Source organism: Otolemur garnettii, unplaced genomic scaffold (genome assembly GCF_000181295.1).
Source record: "Otolemur garnettii isolate 467f Iridium unplaced genomic scaffold, OtoGar3 scaffold00155, whole genome shotgun sequence".
Lineage (NCBI taxonomy): Eukaryota > Metazoa > Chordata > Mammalia > Primates > Galagidae > Otolemur > Otolemur garnettii.
This window is the reverse complement of record NW_003852550.1, coordinates 3,535,281-3,555,152: the sequence shown is the minus strand read 5'-3', so window position 1 is coordinate 3,555,152 and position 19,872 is coordinate 3,535,281. Positions and strand designations below refer to the sequence as shown.

At 38.2% G+C, this 19,872-nt stretch overlaps 1 protein-coding gene across 3 annotated transcripts in view; it reads left to right on the top strand.

Annotated features, from left to right (window-relative positions):
• The window catches only part of ACSL4 (acyl-CoA synthetase long chain family member 4), a 100,582-nt gene that overhangs the window by 36,043 nt on the left and 44,667 nt on the right, over nucleotides 1-19,872 (top strand). Inside the window, exons 2-6 of one of the 3 annotated variants that reach the window (XM_003799739.3) lie at nucleotides 3,891-3,943; nucleotides 15,346-15,585; nucleotides 15,865-16,042; nucleotides 18,241-18,350; nucleotides 18,475-18,613. In XM_003799739.3, the coding sequence (XP_003799787.1) occupies nucleotides 15,358-15,585; nucleotides 15,865-16,042; nucleotides 18,241-18,350; nucleotides 18,475-18,613 (655 nt within the window). In that variant the 5' untranslated portion in view covers nucleotides 3,891-3,943; nucleotides 15,346-15,357. Of the gene's footprint in view, nucleotides 1-3,890; nucleotides 3,944-14,959; nucleotides 15,586-15,864; nucleotides 16,043-18,240; nucleotides 18,351-18,474; nucleotides 18,614-19,872 lie in introns of those variants that run through there. The other 2 variants (XM_012811377.1, XM_012811376.2) reach the window with 2 other exon arrangements.

Sequence of the window (19,872 nt, the reverse complement as noted above, 5' to 3'; positions counted from 1 at the left end):
TTTAAAAATGTTATCTAACTTTTCCATGAAGCAACATTTCAATCTATGACAGTCTGGAATTATTTCCATGTTCTTTATTCTAATACTACAAAATAGATTTGGGGTACTGTATATGAGTTATAATAGTTCTTTAATATATTTTAATACATAGAACCTCCATAGTTGACGGCTGCCCTACACTGACCCTACTCCTTAAGTTAACCTAACTTTTGTAGTCTGGACTTGTACCACTAGTACAGTAGGACTAGTTCCTTACTTGGCCAGTTTATTACACTCTCTTCTACTGTATTTACAAATCAAGCAACCCACAATCTTCTGAACATTTAAGCCTCCTGGACCATTCACTTTCATGTATGTATGTACTTAAGGGTGAAAGAAAAGATTTCTGCCACAGCTTATAGTCTGAGTAGTACCTTTCAGTGTTTGATTGGCTTATGACAATTTTATAGTCCTTTTTAAAATGAATCATTTTCCCATTCCTTTATGATATTTTATTTTGTTTTACTTTAGTTTACTTTATTTTTTCATGAGACAGAGTCTCACTTTCCCCCCCCCTTTTTTTATTGAATGGTAATTATGTACATTAATGCACTTCTGGGGTACAGTGTGGGGTTTTCACACACAATCTGAAACACTTCCATCCAGAGTCTCACTTTGTTGTCCTTGGTAGAGTGCTATGGCATCACAGCTCACAGCAAGCTCAAACTCTTGGGCTTAAGCAATTCTCTTGCCTCAGTCTTCCAAGTAGCTGGGACTACAGGTGCCTGCCACAACGCCTGGCTATTTTTGTCGTTGTTTAGCTGGCCCAGGCTGGGTCTGAACCTGCCAGCCTGGGTGTTTGTGGCCAGCGTTGTAACCACTGTGCTACAGGTGCCAAACCCCTTTATGATATTTTAAATATACATTTTTTATTTATGAAACTTTGGAAGATACTAAATTAGCACAAACAAAACAAAAATATATGTAAAATTTGCATGCAGTCCTACTGGTCAGCAATAACTAGAATTAATATTTGGTGCACATCTTGCTAATTTTTGTTATGACTATGTAATATTCAAATATATGTACAAATTGAGCAGTGCCTGTGGCTCAAAGGAGTAGGGTGCTGGCCCCATATGCCAAAGGTGGCAGGTTCAAACCTAGCCCTGGCCAAAAACTGCGAAAAACAAAAAATAAAAACAAATATATGTACATATTATAATGAATCATACATACGCTCTTGGACCTCTATTATTTCTTGATATCAACTTTTCTAAACTTTGAACTATATTCTAGTGTGGCAGTTTTCATCTATTACTACTTGCCGATATATGATTCATGTATACTGATTTAAAATAAGCTCTATAAAGGATCATCACTTAGGGAATTAATTTTGAAAAGCTCATACCAGAGTTTGTTTTTAGATTTGAACAATAAGTCCTTAATATTTTTTCCCACTGTTTTCTGAAACATTCTATTTTAAACTTATTAAGACTGACTTTTGAAACATTAAGTACAGGAGGACAATTCATCGTGCTTGAAACAGATGTTATCACACGTTTACTATTGACTTTACTTGTGGAAGAATGTTTTTAAAAATGTTGGTTAATAGACTAACTTATTTGCAGAGAGGGCCAAAGCCAAACACTTTAATGGTTTGTTGTTAGGCCTTGTCTCAAAATATTTGGATTGTCTGAAGTTGAACATTGCCTGGGATTTGTGTCACTTTTTACTTTTTGGCATCTCTTTGCTCTCCTGTGGCCTGCTTGCACATTGTCTTGCTTCTGGGCATTTGGTGAGTTGGGCTTTGTCAGTGCTGCTGCCTTCTCTATTTGGAAGATGATAAATCTTTGATGCTGTATTAGCTTTTTTTTTTTTCGTGCTGCCACGTTACTGTTCAGTAGAAACAAATCATATTATATGCTTCCATCTGTTAAAATTTACTAAGCTAGGACTTTGCAAATGTCTTATATTTCAAAAACTGACATATCTCGTGAAAGTAAACAGTTTGACTAAAGTTTGCATTGTAAATTTAACTAGGTCATCCCTACCCTGATCATTTATAAATAGAACCTGCATGGTGGTAATCTTCTTAGTTTTTATATTAAATCATTTCTTCACTTTATTTTAATAGAATGACTTTAAAAGGAGGGTGTAGTGGGGATGCTAAGAGAGAGGAGGGCGCAGGGTCACTTTTCTGTGTTGTCATGTTGTAAAACTTGATTAGGTTAAGTTCGAAAATATAATTTGATTTTCTTTTCTCTGCTGGGTAGCATTAACTTTCTTTCATTTTTTTTTTGTGATGAAAGAAATGGCCTTTCAGGTTATAAGTACTAAGATACATTCTATTAATTCCTTTTATATTAAAGAATCTCTGAGAGTTGCTTCCCTCGCCCAACCAATTTGGGGCTAGGAGATTGTAATTGAATAGAAGGTTGAAGCTGGGGCTCTCAGCCAGCTGGGAGAATTCTCTGCCACTCAATTATCCTCTCTAGTCCAAGGGTCAAGTGTTGACTATCCTTTGCAAATATTTATTTATGGAGTTATTTTCCAAATTAAGATAGTTTTGTATTTTTCCCTATCTCTCTCTCCTGCATCTTCCCACTATCTATAGATCTTTAGTTGATCCTTATGTAATAGAAGGGTGGTTTTGTGATTTTTCAGTTATTGGAATTATCTGTGGGGGAAATATATACATTTGTATATAGAACTATGATGTTTTTCTTCCCCAATATTTTCATTGTAAGCTCTTTTTTTTTTCATGACATTGTAAGCTCTTTGGATGGATCTTATTTTAATATAATTATTCAGGGTTCCCCGCTTTAGGTTAATAGCAAATGTTAGCCTTCTGAAAGAAAAAAAAAAAAAGGAAATATTAAATAGCATGACTTCTGTTTAGAAGTAGTTTTAACCATTTTTATTCAGACACATAGATACTGTAGATAGTAGCCCCACCTCAAAAATAGATTGTGGATATTAACTTGAGGTTGGAAGTAGTTGTGTGAATCAAAACAAAATACTATTAGTAACTAACTTCAGTTAGTGACAGATCTGCATATTCACTTTTTCCTTCATCCTTGTAATGGAGAAAATTAACTGAGTTAACACCAGCTACTTAGTGTGGTGATGACTGTTGCGTGGATGTTTTTTCCATTGGGATGTCTGGATTTTTAAAAAGTCTCGAAGGATTTTTCTCATAACATGACTGTATACTAGTAGTTGTGAATACTGCTGGACAGAATAAAACCTCAGTTCTTCAGGAACATATACCCCAGCTGAGTTGAAATGTAAGTAAGCAATATCAAATTACTGAAGGGGCTTGTTTTACTTATCTGAGTATTCAGATATAAATAGTAACTAGTTTTCTCTTGCATTGTTAAAACTATTTCAGCCATCAACTGACCCGTAAACCTTTTTTGGTGTACTTAACTTGTAAAACATCACAAAAATGATCTGTTTATAAATTGGGGGAAGATGAAAATATCTTTAGTTTATTACTTAGACCAGTGCTGTATTTATATTTGGAAAGATTCTTGCATTGTTTGAAGGAAATTATTCATTTTTAGTTTTGATGGGAAAATAAATGCCTACAGGCATTCGGGTGTTATTCTTCTGAGATCCTGATATCACTACTTGGAGTCAGACACTCATCTGTAGCCATTTCTTACTTTTCCTTTGGTACCGGGCTTATCACAGATAATGTGAACTAGCTCTCCTCTCCTCTCCCTCTCCTCCCTTTCCCTCCCCTCTTTTAAAACAGGGTCTTGTTAGGTTGCCCAGACTAGTCTTGAACGCCGGGCTTCAGGTGATTCTCCTGCTTCTGCCCCCTTAGTTACTGGGATTAAGACTTTTCTCTTAAAGTAGTACTTTTCTCATGTCATGATTCTTATATATGTTGTCTCTTACTGCAGATTGAAGTCACAGACGATATACATATTCTTCTCCAGAGAAAAAGAGGAAATTTGTAAGTATTTGTCTTTTAGAAATTCTAAATGTATAATTTTATCAACTTCTTAAAGAAAATTAAGGGACCATGCCAATAATCATCATGATTCTTTATTTTTAATTGCATAAACTTAGTTGATAATCATGACTCTTTATAGTGGAAAAACTCTGTATTTATGATTGTGTTAAAAAAGAATATATTTGGAAAAGTTAAGTAGGGAACCATTTTACCCTGTGCAACTTTTTTTTTTTTTTTTTTGACAGAGTCTCACTTTGTGGCCCTTGGTAGAGTGCTATAGCGTCACAGCTCACAACCACCTCCAGCTCTTGGGCTTAGGTGATTCTCTTGCCTCCCAAGTAGCTGGGACTACAAGTGCCTGCCAGAACACCTGGCTATTTTTTTATTGCAGTTTGACTGGTGCTGGGTTCGAACCTGCCACCCTTGGCATATGGGGCCGGCACCCTACTCACTGAGCCACAGGCGCTGCCCTACCCGGTGCAACTTTTAAAAGGTGAAAGATTTATAAGATCTGACAGAAACCAGAGTATTCCCAGTGTAACTTTTAAAATCTAAACTAGTCACCATTCATTTATAAAAGAGCAGGTAATAAATAAAATCTAAATCTTTTTCTTTGAGTCTACCCCAAAATGGAGGCACAAATTAGAGTTCCATTTCTGACTACTGAGGCTTACAGGTTATGTGTCTTTGGTAAGCTGAGCCACTCACAGCCTCAGTTTCCTCATCTGTAAAATGGGCTTAATAGTAAGTATATGATCAAAGGTTCATTAATGTTGATTAAGTTAAATCCATAGTAAATTAAAGCTTATTTTAATGTAGTAGCTATTTCTCAAACTGATTTAAGTAGTATATTTCTTATCTTCAGAAATTTAAGTGTCAGCACTATCCTTCATTGAGGTATCTACCCTAGACTATAGTATGAAGTAAAAGAAATACAACAGAGCACCTAAAATTAAAATCATAGTGTTTGAGCCTTGGATGTTGACATTGACCTAGTCCATTGTTTCCCAAATGTTGATTTTTAGACCTCTGGTGGTTAGTGAAGAAGATTTTACTGGTACATGGTGAAGTGAGAAAATAAGGATAGTAGGTCCTGAATTTCTTAAATTTAAACATTTTTAATTTAAAGGATTGCTTCTACGGGATATGTTCATGTAATTTGGTAGAGTTAAACATGTTATTTTATGAAATGGTGGTGGTAACGAATGGTAGTCTTTTTTTTTTGGAGACAGAGTCTCAAGCTGTCACTCTGGGTAGAGTGCTGTGGCATTACAGCTCATAGCAACCTCCAACTCTTAGGCTTAAGCGATTCTCTTGCCTCAGCCTCCCAAGTAGCTGGGACTACAGGCACCCATCACAATGCCCAGCTATTTTTTGGTTGTAGCTGTCGTTGTTGTTTGGCAAGCCTGGGCTAGATTCAAACCTGCCAGCCTGGCATCTTAGCCGCTGAGCTACAGGAGCCGAGCCAGGTTTGTTTTATTTTAAATGTCCATACCTGGCTGGCAAAAAATTGGCAGCTCTGTGTCTTTTCTTCCCATCATCATTCTTTCTTTTAATTTTTTACTGGTTTGTGATACTAGTAATATCTTAAAATCTGAACTTTCTCATTTTACAGATGAGAAAACAGACATTGAGAGGTTACTTAATTTGTTCCAAGTTTTACATCTCAGCAGCTTCTGAAACAAGGACAACAACCCTGTATCTGATGCTGCCTCTCAATTTCTGGTCTTCTGTACATTTCTTTCATTATAGTTGATTACGAACTTGAAATAGAAGATCTGGTAGTCCTTATGTGCTAATAACTATTTATAATTTCCAAGTATAAAGAAATTCAAAAGACTTAATGTTCTTGTATAGCTAAGTGAAGTCCACTGATTAGCCTGCATTAGAAAAATCTTAAGCATGGCCAAAGATTTTCATTAGCCAGTCAGATTTAGCCATTTCTGAATTTAGCTACTTAGGTTACATGCTATCTCATACTTGACAAAAGAGTTAAGATAGCAATAAGGTTAGAAGACTGGTGCCATTGTGTAGGTATCCACAGAGAGCACTGTGTCTCTGTCACAGGCACACACCTACACGTACAAATGCACATTTAGAGCAGTCAGCCTACAGACCATCTAGATTTTGAAAGGAAAAAAGCTAGATGAAAAGTAGGAGTTGCCAAAAGCAGGAATATCTAGGCCCTTTGTATTCAGGATTTTATAGATAGTACCCTGTGGTAATTTGCCTCAGTTTTGCCTTGGCTATCCCCAAATATGTTTCAAAACTGGAATAATTAATTCTCTCATTACCCTTGCCTCACTTACCTTAGTAAAGCATGAGCCAGGTAAACAAACAAACGTGAAAAGAATAGAATGGAATGTAATTCTGCCCCTCATGTGGAGACATAAACTCTAGGAGTACTTTTCCATGGCTGCTTATGTTTGGCTTTGTGTAGCTTCCTTCTTTAGGTAAGAGTTCTTTAATTTCTGAAATGTCAGACACACCCATAATGAAATGCTAATAAGGGCATAAAGACATTTTTGAATTACCTGCTGTCTCTAGACTGTGCCCTTCAGATTAATAGGGATAGTATGTGATTGTCAACTGAATGGCTATAAGATTTTGATCTTTAACAGATCTATCACTCTAAGTCCGTTTGTTTATTACTCTCAATTATAAGATATATTCAATACTGAAGGACAATGTGAACTTTAAAACAAAAACCAAAATATGGTTTCACATTACAGTGGTTAGGCAGCTGTATTACAGTCACTTACCTGGCCATTTTACAAGAACTCTTTTAAGACTATACCACTGCATAATTTAAAAAAAATTTTTAAATTTGTTTTTATTTTATTTTTGTATTAAATCATAAACACATAGATCATGTATATATTAATGCTTTTATGGGGTACAACGTGCATAAGTTTTAACAGTATGAAGTACTGGACAACAACATTGGCAAAGTACTAACTTATTAAGCTGGGTCCCCTAGCAAATGGGAAAGGCAAGTCATGTGGCAAAAAAGGCACAGTTGCAGAATTTTCTGTATTCCTGTGGGGAATACGACAGCTGGTTACAGACTGTTTTGGAGCCTAGGCTCATGGTTGGCAGCCCTCAGTTGAATTACTTTATTATAATAAATATGTTAGATGACAAGAGATAGACGTATATCCTACAGGTAGCCTGTATATTCCTCAACCGAACAAAACACATTTATTATAACTATAAGTTAACTTTAAAGTTCAATTCTATAACTTAATTATTTTTGGTTGACTTATATTAAAATCACAAGTGTTTTCTGATAGAGGAAAAGCACCCAGTACATCAAAGACTTTACGGATGAAATGAAAGTCTACACTATGGTGCAATGAGCAATTTAATATCAGTAGCAGTGTGTACAGAAACCTGTATCAGTGGGTCTTTAGCCATCATTTGTACAACATTGACATGGCTATTGTGCTGTCTGTTCCCCTTCTACAGCACTGAACTGTTCATATTGCTCTCTAAACACATCACCCACAACTTAATTTTTCTCTCCCTTTTTTTTTTTTTTTTTTTTTTGTTGCAGTTTTTGGCAGGGGCTGGGTTTGAACCTGCCACCTCCAGCATGAGGGGCCGGTGCCCTACTCCTTTGAGCCATAGGCGCTGCCCATTTTTTCTCTCCTTTTCATGAGGTTTAGTAAAATTGGACTATAAAATCATGCTTTGCCAATAGGTACCACTTCTGGCATGATTTATCCTCAGAATTCCTTAAATGTAAGCTTTGGATTAAGTTATATTCAACCAATCCTCCAGTTTGGAAATCTACATACTAAAAACCCAAGGGTGTTTTGATCACTTAAAATGGGGAATATATATATAGGTGTAACCTGGTTTCTTGTACCCTCAATGAATCCCCAACAATAAAAAAATATATATACAGGGTATATGAAGTGTGTAGGCAGCAGCGTTGGCTTCTAGATCTCTTCATTTTAGCATATATAGATAGGATCCCAGTTATAACATCCTATGACCTAGAAACAACATTATCTGATGCATGCTGGGGATGTTCTTAAGGCGTTATGGGAGGGAACTCATGCTAGAGCATGAAGGAACATCTTCAACATGGCAGCTGAAGTGCTTTCTTTGCTGGGAAAAGCTGGAAAGAGACTGGCAGGATGGCGACTTCAGGAGTTAATACCTATCCAGGTGATGAAGTAAATAGGTTCGATTAATCTTGTGAGGGACACACCCAAGGATCAGTCATAGTTGTGAGACACTTTGAGTCAAAATAGCTAGCGAGGCACAGATGTAATATGAAGGGCATCTGTATATTCATCTTAGGTTGTTTGTTTGTATGCTTGAGTTTAAAGTTTGGCTATATAAATCATTTCATATTGATTAGACTGGTCATTATTTGCAATATAGCAGTTTGAATCAGATGTGACAAGGACTAGACTTATACATATATTTTACATGATTAGTTTTGCAGACTGATAGCAAAAGATCCTGCTAGCTGCTCTTAATGCCTTTATTTTCTTAAAATATTAACATTTTGTAAGTTTTAATCTTAAAGAATACAGTCAATTATATTGTAATATTTCCTGTAAAGTTTGATTTCATTTACCAAATGCAACTATCCTTTTTTTAACATAGTAGTTGAGGTTTCTCTTATGTTTTAAAATCATTTGGAAGTTTTTAATAGTGTGTGAAAGATAATAAGATTTAAAAAAAACACTCCACCCCTTTACAAAAGTCTTTGTGATGCAATATCTATTTAGAAATATGATCTTGTAAAGTACAACATGGAGTCTTATCTGCTTAATCTCTTGGAACTTTTTTATAATTGCTTTTTGATTTAATGTTTAGTGGATATACCTAATCCTTTTTAGAAGACAAATTGTCTTTTTATTTGATATTTAAATTACTCCTTATTAGAAAATGAGATTTCTTAAAGTAGTACTTATATAGTTAATTGTTGGGCTTCAAATTGGTAATTTTTTTTACATTTTTCTAAGATATGTCAAGGATAAAGTTAATTTGTTATGATTGTGTATTTCAACTTGGCAGATGCATGGGTCTTTGCTTGGTTTAGTCAATTTTCTAAAACTTTTGAAAAAATGTCTTGGCATTAACCAGCTTCAGTTATTGGTTTTTCTCTTTCATTCTTAAATTGGCATTATATCATATGCTTCTGGGGGAGATGATTTCTTCTTTTAAATTCAGACTTCAATCAGTATGTAGTGTTTATTTATTTTGTGTACTACAGCTTAATGTATCACTAATGCTTTTTGTGTTTAATCTATCTCGGAGGGTTTGAAGTAACTGGAATGAAATACTTATCATTAAACTTGACCTCAGAACAAAAAACCAAAATAAAATTGCATCTAAAATTTTTCAGATTCACTGGACATCTAAAAAGCTCCCATTTACCCTATAAAATGTCTTAGGATGTGGGACAGGTCAGTGTTCAAAATTGTTGCCAATATTTCTTCATACACAAAGTTTGTCACTCTCAGTTATTTATATATTAGTATGTCCAGGTTCATAGGCAGTGAAGCCCAAAGCATGGGTGTTAAAATCAGATAGATCTGGGTGGAAATCCCTACTTAGCTGGCTACCATGGGGAAATCATTTAATTATTTTGAGTCTGTCAACATTAATAAAATGAGGGTACTACCTAAAAGGGGGTTTTCTGAAGGCGTATGTGAAATAATGTATCTAAAGAACTTACTTAGCACAATACTGAGCCAATAGTAAATGCTCAGTCAGTGGTTAATTTGATTCCCATATGGAATGGTAAACTTCAACAGGAGCAAGTAAATATCCCATGACTGAAGATGATAGTCTCTTTTTGTCTGTCTGACATACAAATAAATACACTACTTGATCGCAAGGAAGCACAACTCAGAGTTCATGCCCTACTAAAAGGTGGGACGGAAATATCACTCTTCATAGATGGGGCCTCTTTGTAAGAGGCGTCAGTGAAAATGCACATAGTACCAATTGTGTAACCATCAGGCTTTTATAATACCAATCTTTTCTCTCTGTGTAACAGGCAGTTTTTCCAGTTTCACATTTTCTATTAAGCAACTAACTAACATCATGTTCAAATTTATTTTAATTACCAGGGATTTTAAGAGTATAGAATTTCCTAGGACTTTGGCGTAAACAAGTAATTGTTTTTTTTTTTTTTTTTTAAGATGACTAAATTCGGCTGCCTTCAGGTTATTGGATTTGCATACATTTTTACTGCATCGTTTCAGGGGAAAAAAATTCCACTTATGTTCTTATTTCATTCAGCAAATTTATTGAACACCTGACACACGGAGGTACTGGCCCAGTTGCTGAGGATTCAGCAGCAGACATCTAAAGACAGACTCATGGAGCTTATGTACTGATGTGGAAATAGAGAATAAACATGAAAAGTAAAACATGCGGTGTATTAGTGAAAAGTGCTAAGGAGAAAAATGATGTAAGAAAGGATAGAAAGTGCTAGGTGTGGAGTTTAAAAAGAGGTTGGCTAGAAAAGGCTTTGCAGAGGTGTTATTGGAATGAAGACTTTTTCATAGTCAAACTTCACAGCAGACACTGAAGTTAGAACCCAGATCTCTGAACTCAGTTTAGCACATTTACCTCCCAGGATGTCAGACTTTCTCTTCTTTAGACAACAGTTCATTTTCCCTCAGAACCATAGCAGAGTATTTAATCTTGAGTTCTTATTTCCTAGTTTGTCCCCATCTTTTGAAAATATCTTCATCCTTCATGCCTGTCTTTTTTTTTTTTCGTTGCTTGCTTTAATTCTTTTGTTTTTTTTTTTTTTTTTTTTTTTTTTTTTTTTTTTTCTTTTTGAGACAGTCTCAAGCTGTCACCCTGGGTAGAGTGCTGTGGCATCATAGCTTACAGTAACCTTAAACTCGGGCTCAGGAGATCCTCTTGCCTTAGTTTTTCTGTTTCTTTTGGTAGAGACGGGGTCTCGCTTTTGCTCAGGCTGGTCGTCTCCAACTCGTGAGCACGGAACAATCCACCTGTCTCGGCCTCCTGGAGTGCTGGGATTACAGGCGTGAGCCACCATGCCTGTATTTTTTCTTCTGAAACAGTCTTGCTCACTTGCCCAGGCTAGAGTACCATGGCTTTAGCTTAGCTCACAGCAGCCTCAAACTCCTAGGTTCAAGCAGTTTTCCTGCCTCAGCCTCCCCAGTAGTTGGGACTATAGGCACCCTCCACAACTTCTGGCTAGGTTTTCTATTTTTAGTAGAGATGGGGGTCTCACTTTGCTTAGGCTGATCTGAAACTCCTAAGCTCAAGCAACCCATCTGCCTCAGCCTCCCAGAGTGCACGGATTACAGGTACAAGCCACCATGCCTGGCCTCAGGTACTATTTTCTGTGAAACCTTTCTTGATGGTTGTACTTCCTTCCTAATCTTTTTCTTTTCCCACCCAAACTGAGCACAAGCATCCCTTCTTTTTGAATACCTTTAGTATTTTGTTCTTGCTTCTCTTATGGGACTTATATTCCGCCTCTTATTTCTTTGTGAGCTGCTCTGTCTGCTCCCTGCCACACCTAGGAATAAACCATGTCCACATGTACAGAGGCTTTGTATTATGTGCTCAGCACCATATCCTTACACACAAATTCTTCTTCTTCTTCTTCTTTTTTTTTTTTTTTTTTTTGTAGAGACAGAGTTTGACTTTATTGGAGTGCTGTGGCATCACACAGCTCACAGCAACCTCCAACTCCTGGGCCTAGAGGATTCTCTTGCCTCAGCCTCCTGAGTAGCTGAGACTACAGGTGCCCACCATAACGCCTGGCTATTTTTTTGTTGTAGTGTGGCCGGGGCCGGGTTTGAACACGCCACCCTCGTTATATGGGGCCAGCGCCCTACCCACTGGGCTACAGGCGCTGCCCAACCAATTCTCCTTCTTAAGTGAAAGGAAATGTTCAAATCTTTTTGGAAGTGAAATCATCAATAGGCTTAGTGTAAGCCTAGAAAACCTCTGATGAGTTTATTTATTTATTTATAAATTTAATTTTACTTTTTGCAGTTTTGGCTGGGGCTGGGCTTGAACTTGCCACCCCTGGTGTATGAGGCTGGCACCCTACTCCTTGAGCCACAGGTGCTGCCCAAGGAAGGAGTTTAAAATGATAGGTAAAACTGGGCAGAGGCTTGGCCAGCACGCTTGAAAGAGGACTGGGTGCTCAATTCATGCTCTGTAACTTGTTTGCTTCTCTATTAAGGTGACAGAGCCGATAATATCTGTGGTTCAAATGTTCATCTGAATCGGAGGTTCCAAGGGGGTCCCTTCAGAGTCTATCACAGCCTCCCCTGTCAGAGTAGCTCTATTTTTATGCTTTCATTTATACTTCTCTTTTTATATGCATATAAAATTTTATTTAAATGGATGACCCATGTCCCCCTCACCACCACCAGAAAGAATTCGAAAACCTCTGGACTAAATGGTCTCTCTGGTTTCTCCTCCCCTGAATGTTCTTCGAGTGTGCGCGTGCACCCATGTGTGAGTGTGTATCTCTGTACAGGCACTATGAAGCTCACATAGAAGGCATTTTCCTTCCCCCAAGGCTTAAAGGCAAAAATGTACAAAACATTAAATGCATATGGTATTATGGATAACAAAGAAACACCCTGCAATGCTGTTTAAATTAATCTAAATTATAAATCCTTCAGAAGCTATTTTCTACTCTTTTATATATCTTCAGTTCCAAGTCTGGTAATTTCTCGGTTGACAGTCGGATCCCTTTTACTCCTTAGAGGCATTTTATAAGTTTAAAAACATGCTTTTTTATTTTCTAATGTTGTCCTTATGAATTTATCTATTGAAATAAGTATTTTTTATTTCAAAGTAATTTTTTGGTACTCCTTTATATTACCAGTATAAGAAATTATTTTTAAAAATTGTGTGTAGGTAGATTATCATCTATGACTCTCAGACTCAGGGAGATGATTTGTTCAAGGTCACACAGCCAGTTAGCAGCAGAAATGAGGACGTAAACCCAGTGACTTCTGGTTTCTTGCTCACTTCACAGCACTTAGCTGAAGGACAGGAACAAAGACACAGGCAGGATTAAGCTACCATTTGGTAGTAATTGGTATAAAAACAATTTATACCCTGGGGTCAGTGGAATTATATCTGTCACTCTGTTTCCACAAGAGTTGGAGAAAGATAGGCTTTAGTTTGTCTCTTCAAAATGAGCTAATATTTTAATTTTTACAGTTGAAATATGCTAGCACTTACCAAAACAGCTTTCTCAGCTGAAGGGGCACAGCCTGAGAGATATTATCATCCCCACGGCTGTTTCTTCAGTTCCTTTCCATTGGCACTGTTTTTCTGACCTGCAGTAGCCTCCATTTTCTGTCTATTCAAGTCAAAAATAGTTGGCCTGATTTTTTAGATCCTGTAACTCCCATAGCCAACCTGTGCCCGGTGTCCTTGCTTTTGGTACAACCTGCCCTCCCAAAGCCCTTTCCTTCCCATCTTTGTCTCTTTCTTGATGTGCTTCCTCAGCCTGGAATGCCCTCCATTCTTCCTTCATTTCCAGGCGCCCACATGAGGCCCACCTTAACTCTAATCTCTGCAAAGCCTCTCCTGAGTACTCTTGGCCACTTGGCACTTCCTCTGAACTCTTTTTGCATTTCTTGCTTATACTGCACGGGCTAGCATTTTGTTATGTATCACCATTGGGCTTCTCAGTGGACATTCTTTAGTGATCACTTGGGGAATTGGGGTTCCAGGAATTCCAGGGTGGGGCTCTGGGCTTCCCTCATCTTTGTTTCAGCCAGAGCAGTTCCACTTTACTGACATATATGGGCAGCTGTATGGGCTTTTTTTTTTTTAGAGTCTCACTTTATTGTCCTCCGTAGAGTGCCGTGGTGTCACAGGTCCTGGGCTCAGGCGATTCTCTTGCCTCAGCCTCCTGAGTAGCTGGGACTACTACTCAGGTGCCCACCACAATGCCCGGCTATTTTTTTGTTGCTGTTTGGCTGGGGCCGGGTTCGAACCTGCCACCCTTGGTATATGGGGCTGGTGCCCTACCCACTGAGCCACAGGCGCTGCCCATGTGAGTTTTTACTTGAAGAAATGGTTTAGCTGTTCTCTCTGTCCCCATCTCCCAGCAGTTTGAACAGTACTATATCTTGTGTGCTAATTGGCTTATAAACATTAACTCAGAATGGGCAAGGACTAGGACTTAATACTACTTCAGTCTTTTACTATTCCTCCAGGCAACTGGTGCAATTTTGAGCATGAAATGGACTCTTAAGAAATGATTTTACCATTGTATTGCATTCATTTTGGGAATAGCAGCTAGTGCATAATATTACCTCTGAAATTTACCTATTTTTTTCAGACATGGTCTTGCTCTGTTGCCCAGGCTAGAGTGCAATTGGTATGATTGATCATAGCTTGAACTTCTGGGCTCAAGTGATCGTCCTGCCTCAGCCTCCCAAGTGGCTAGGACTATAGGTGTGCACCACTACCCTTAGCTAATTTTTAAATATTTTCTATAGAAATGGAGTCTTGCTATGTTGCCCAGGCTGGTCTTGAACTCTTAACCTCAAGCCATCCTCCTGTCTTGGCCTCCCAAAGTACTATGATAAAAGGCATGAGTCATGCACCCAGCCTACAAATTTACCTTAATGAAGAACGCAGAATGATGTTTCTGGGTTGATCTGAGAGAAATAATAAACCTAAGTTGGTAGGTTCCCCACACTTTGGGGTATAAAACCTAATGCGATTTAAGGATGTCCAGTTTATAGATACATATTTAAGAGAAACCTCGTTATTGACACACCCTATTCTCCCCAACCTTGGCCAAACTTACATGCCATATTTGGGCGTTTGTGTAAGCATTGACGTGGTGTTATTCAGCTGACTGACATGTGGAAGGCCAGTCCATCTAGAAACCTAGAAAAAATTCAAGTCCAGAGTTGGTGTACTCTACAACATTTGTGTCAGTAATGATTAAAAATGCCAGATTTTCAGACCAGTTATTTCAGCTTTCTGTGTCAAATCAATTATATAAACTAATAAAGACCTGAGTATTTAAATCAATTGTGCTATCAACTCGTTAATAATCTTTTTTTTTCCCCCTTGCTCTCTGCCTGGTTCGTTGTCTTCACCTACAGGTGTACTTTATTGTCGGCTTCCAAAGATTACTAACGCTTATCTGTGTCGCTAAGATTGACCTGCCTTCGCTATACTGCTACTCTTACTGCTGCTTCCATTATTGCCTTCTTCAGCAAAATAAGGCTTTCAGAAGCCAAAGAATAACAAGACATACGCACCATTTTAGAAGCCTTTCCACTATGAAACTTAAGCTAAATGTGCTCACCATTTTTTTGCTGCCTGTCCACTTATTAATAACAATATACAGTGCCCTTATATTTATTCCATGGTATTTTCTTACCAATGCCAAGAAGAAAAACGCTATGGCAAAGAGAATAAAAGCTAAACCCACTTCAGACAAACCTGGAAGTCCATATCGCTCTGTCACACACTTCGACTCGCTAGCTGTCATAGACATCCCTGGAGCAGACACTCTGGATAAATTATTTGACCATGCCGTATCCAAATTTGGGAAGAAGGACAGCCTTGGGACCAGGGAAATCCTAAGTGAAGAAAATGAAATGCAGCCCAATGGAAAAGTGTTTAAGAAGGTAAAGCATTTTCTGCTTTTCATTTTTTTTAAGAGGAAGGCACATTTGGTTTTATTATAAGTCAAGTGCATTTTAAATATGCAGGCATTCTATTCTAGTGCTGTGTGACTAAGTCTCAGAAGGTGTTCATAGCTTCTCTGTATTCACTTAAGATTTTAGAGTTCTATACTTCAGATAGTATTTTAATTGCTTGTGTAAATAAATACACTAATATACACAGTATTTTAATTGCTTGTGTAAATAAATATACTAATACTGGACAATGTCTCACTTTCACAGTTAATTCTTGGAAATTATAAATGGATGAACTATCTTGAAGTGAACCGCAGAGTGAATAACTTTGGTGGTGGACTCACTGCACTGGGACTGAAACCAAAGAACACCATTGCCATTTTCTGCGAAACCAGGGCCGAGTGGATGATTGCAGCACAGACTTGCTTTAAGTACAACTTTCCACGTAAGTGCCTTGTGTTTTTGGAGAGGGAGAAGGGAGCTTACTTGTTCTGAGATGCTCCTGTTTTTAAAGTAGGTGTTCTTTAGCCATTTTCTGCATAAATTATGTCTGTAAAATAGTATGCCATGTGATTAAAATATATTCAGTAACTGCTGTTAAATATGGTAACTAATCAGAGCTGGCCTGGGAATTAGCAGCTTAATGAATATTATTTAGAATTTTACTTTTCAAGTAGAAATGAGTTATACCTGAAAGATTTGGGGCTTAGGATATGTTTTGGAGGTAATAGACAAAATAATGATTAAAACAATGAAAATCATTGAGAAGGATAATTCTAGTTCATTGTTTCACTTTGAGACCCCTTGTTTGACTTATCCCACTTTACATGTGAAATGAGTGTATGATAGCTTGAATTTACATTGTATATGTTAGACAGCAAGTCAGATTGAGTATATTCCAAAGTATTTATTTTTTTCCATTGTGTGAGAAATTAAAAATTGAATCCTGAACAATGCATTGTCACATACTAAGGACTGAATTATTTACTGAATGAAGTGGAACACTATAGATTTAGTTTAGGAATCAAGAGTTTGCATTTCAGGCTCGGCGCCTGTGGCTCAAGTGGCTAAGGCACCAGCCACATACACCTAAGGTGGCGGGTTCAAATCCAGCCCGGGCCTGCCCAAACAACGATGGCTGCAACCAAAAAATAGCCAGGCATTGCGGTGGGTGCCTATGGTCCCAGCTACTTGGGAGACTTGAGCCCAGGAGTTGGAGGTTGCTGTGAGCTGTGATGCCATAGCAGTCTACCCAGGGAGACAGCTTGAGGCTCTGTCTTAAAAAAAAAAAAAAAAAAGAGTTTGCATTTTAAACAAAGATAGATAGTGGGCGGTACCTGTAGCTAAGTGGGTAGAGCACTGGCCACAAATGCCAAGGCTGGAGGGTTCAAATCCAGCCTGAGCCTGCTAAACAACAATGGCAAAAACAAACAAAAAAATAGCTAGATGCTGTGGTGGGTGTCTGTAGTCCCAGTTACTTGGGAGGCTGAGGCAAGAGAATCTCTTAAGCCTAAGAGTTTGAGGTTGCTGTGAGCTGTGATGCCATGGCACTCTCTATCCAGGGCAACAGCTTAAGACTCTTGTCTAAAAAACAAACAAATAAACAAAACAAAAAACCCCCAAGATAGATAGTATGAAAATGATCCCTTCCCTTACTACCCATCACTGCCCCTCCCTGCTTTCAGCAATCAACAGCTTTTGAAAAGTGGTTCTTTTTAACTATGTTGCTGTTTCTGGTTACCAGTCTAGAGCTGAATTTCCAAGTCTATTCTAGCAGATGTGCTTTGATTCTAACTGATCTTGGTTTCAGTTTATGTTATCTTTATCTGATGTCTCCTACGGAGTAGATCTCCTTGACTCCTCCATTTAAGGTGTAAAGGTCACCAACCAATTTGACGTTGCACCCACTATAAAAGCTTCTTAAAGGGAGTAAGGACTTTAATTGTGGCCAATCTTCAGACTTGAGTACCTTAAAATTTGTAAGGACATATCCGTTCTCTTGGGCTGTGACCAATGAAGGTGTGTGCTAGTAGGGAGCTCTAGCTGGGCTAGCTTTGATCTGAATTAACAGTTCAGCCAGGACCTGTTACCCTTGAGCATCTTTTTTTTTTTTTTTTTAAGAGATAGAGGCTCACTTTATCACCCTCGGTAGAGTGCTGTGGCGTCACAGCTCACAGCAACCTCCAACTCCTGGACTTAGGCAATTCTCTTCCCTCAGCCTTCTGAGCAGCTGGGACTACAAGTGCCCACCACAATGCCTGGCTGTTTTTTGTTGTTGTTGCAGTTTGGCCAGGTCAGGTTCGAACCTGCCACCCGTGGTATATGGGACTGGCCCCTACCCACTGAGCCACAGGTGCTGCCCAGCCTTGAGCATCTTAATTGACTGATTTTTGGCTAGTTGTGGCAATGGCAGTATTTCTGGGTTTCTTCAAGTTTAGAAAGTTAGAGTCTTGGAAATTTTTAAGGAAAATTTTGAGTTGCCAGAGAATTTGAAGCAAGGCTGATGGATAATAGTAGAGACTATGAAATCAAAGTAAATACTAAAATGCCTTTATGTCTGTAAGTCATTGAAGACTGGCTTACATAATATATATTTCTAATAAATGCTTGTCATTTAATTTTGTGCTTCCTTTTATTATGTAGTTGTGACTTTATATGCTACGCTTGGCAAAGAAGCTGTGGTTCATGGACTAAATGAATCTGAGGCTGCCTATTTGATTACTAGTGTTGAACTTCTGGAAAGTAAACTAAAGGTAATTATATAACATTTTCTTTCAATTTGTGACAGTATTATCTGGTGGGAGTACGATGTCCAACAAGTGAATGTTTGTTTTAGGGCCAAATTTAATAGCTGGGGCTTTTCTTTGTGCTCAACAGACTGCATTGTTAGATATCAATTGTGTGAAACATATCATTTATGTGGACAATAAGACTATCAATAAAGCGGAGTACCCTGAAGGATTTGAGATTCACAGCATGCAATCAGTAGAAGACTTGGGATCCAAGCTAGCAAACTGTAAGTAAGGCAGTTAAAACAGATGTATTTACCCCAGGAATATGTTAAAAATAAATAAATAAATAAAAGGAAGTGATGTGAGTGAATACACTTAAATTCTTTGCATGAAAAATTTGTTTTAAAACGTCAAAACTACATATGATTAATATTTTTCCTCCTTTTCTCCTCCAAAAGTTAACCTCTATTTAAAATTTACTAAATGATTGAGATGTAATCACCGGTTCAGACTTTGTGGCAGTTGCTGCTGAACTTTCCTTTGTTTTTAAAATAACCAACTGTAACCTGCCAATTTGGCCTTCCATTCAGAAAATGTTTTGTTTTTTTCCCCCCTGAGACGGAGTCTTCCTCTGTCTCCTGGGCTAGTGTGCAGTGGCATCATCCTAGCTCACTGCAACCTCAAACTCCTGGGCTTGAGTCATCCTCCTGCCTCAGCATGCCAAGTAGCTGAGATTAGAGGTACATGCACCACCAGGCCCAGCTAATTTTTCTCTTTTAGCAAGGTTCTCAGTCTTGCTCAGGCTGGTCTCAAACTCGTGGCCTCAAGCAATCTTCCCACCTCAGTCTCCCAAAGTGTTAGGATTCCAGGCATGCAGCATCACCCCTGGCTGGTAAACTATAAAAAATGCTTAATGCTAATGATCTTAATCATGTCTCTGAGGATCCAAACATCTTTAGCAAGATGAATGCTCAGATTTATTCTACCACTGAGGTGGTAGTTGGTATTTCATTTAGAACAAGTAAATGCACCTTGTAGCAAAATATCTGTTGACCATCAGAACAGGGAGTTGAGGAAATTTATAGCCCATCTGGATAGTTTTGTCTTAGATTTAATGTGAAGGTTATAATACAGTACTAGATGAGGAAAGGATTGATTATGGCAGGAGAAAATGTTGGCTGAACCTCTCCTCAGCTTCTGAATATTTTACTATTAGAGAATAACGTGTTTACAATAACAGGCATGGATTATAGGTTTTTACTACGTGTTGAGAATGCCAATGAATCTGAGGTTTTACCCTACCTTCAAGTGAGCCTGCAAACTTTCATGAAGAGGCTTGGCGCCTGTGGCTCAAGCAGCTAAGGCGCCAGCCACATACACCTAAGGTGGCGGGTTCGAATCCCCAGCCCAAGCCCGCCAAACAACAATGATGGCTGCAAGCAAAAAATGGCCAGGCGTTGTGGCGGGCGCCTGTAGTCCCAGCTACTTGGGAGGCAGAGGCAGGAGACTTGCTTGAGCCCAGGAGTTGGAGGTTGCTGTGAGC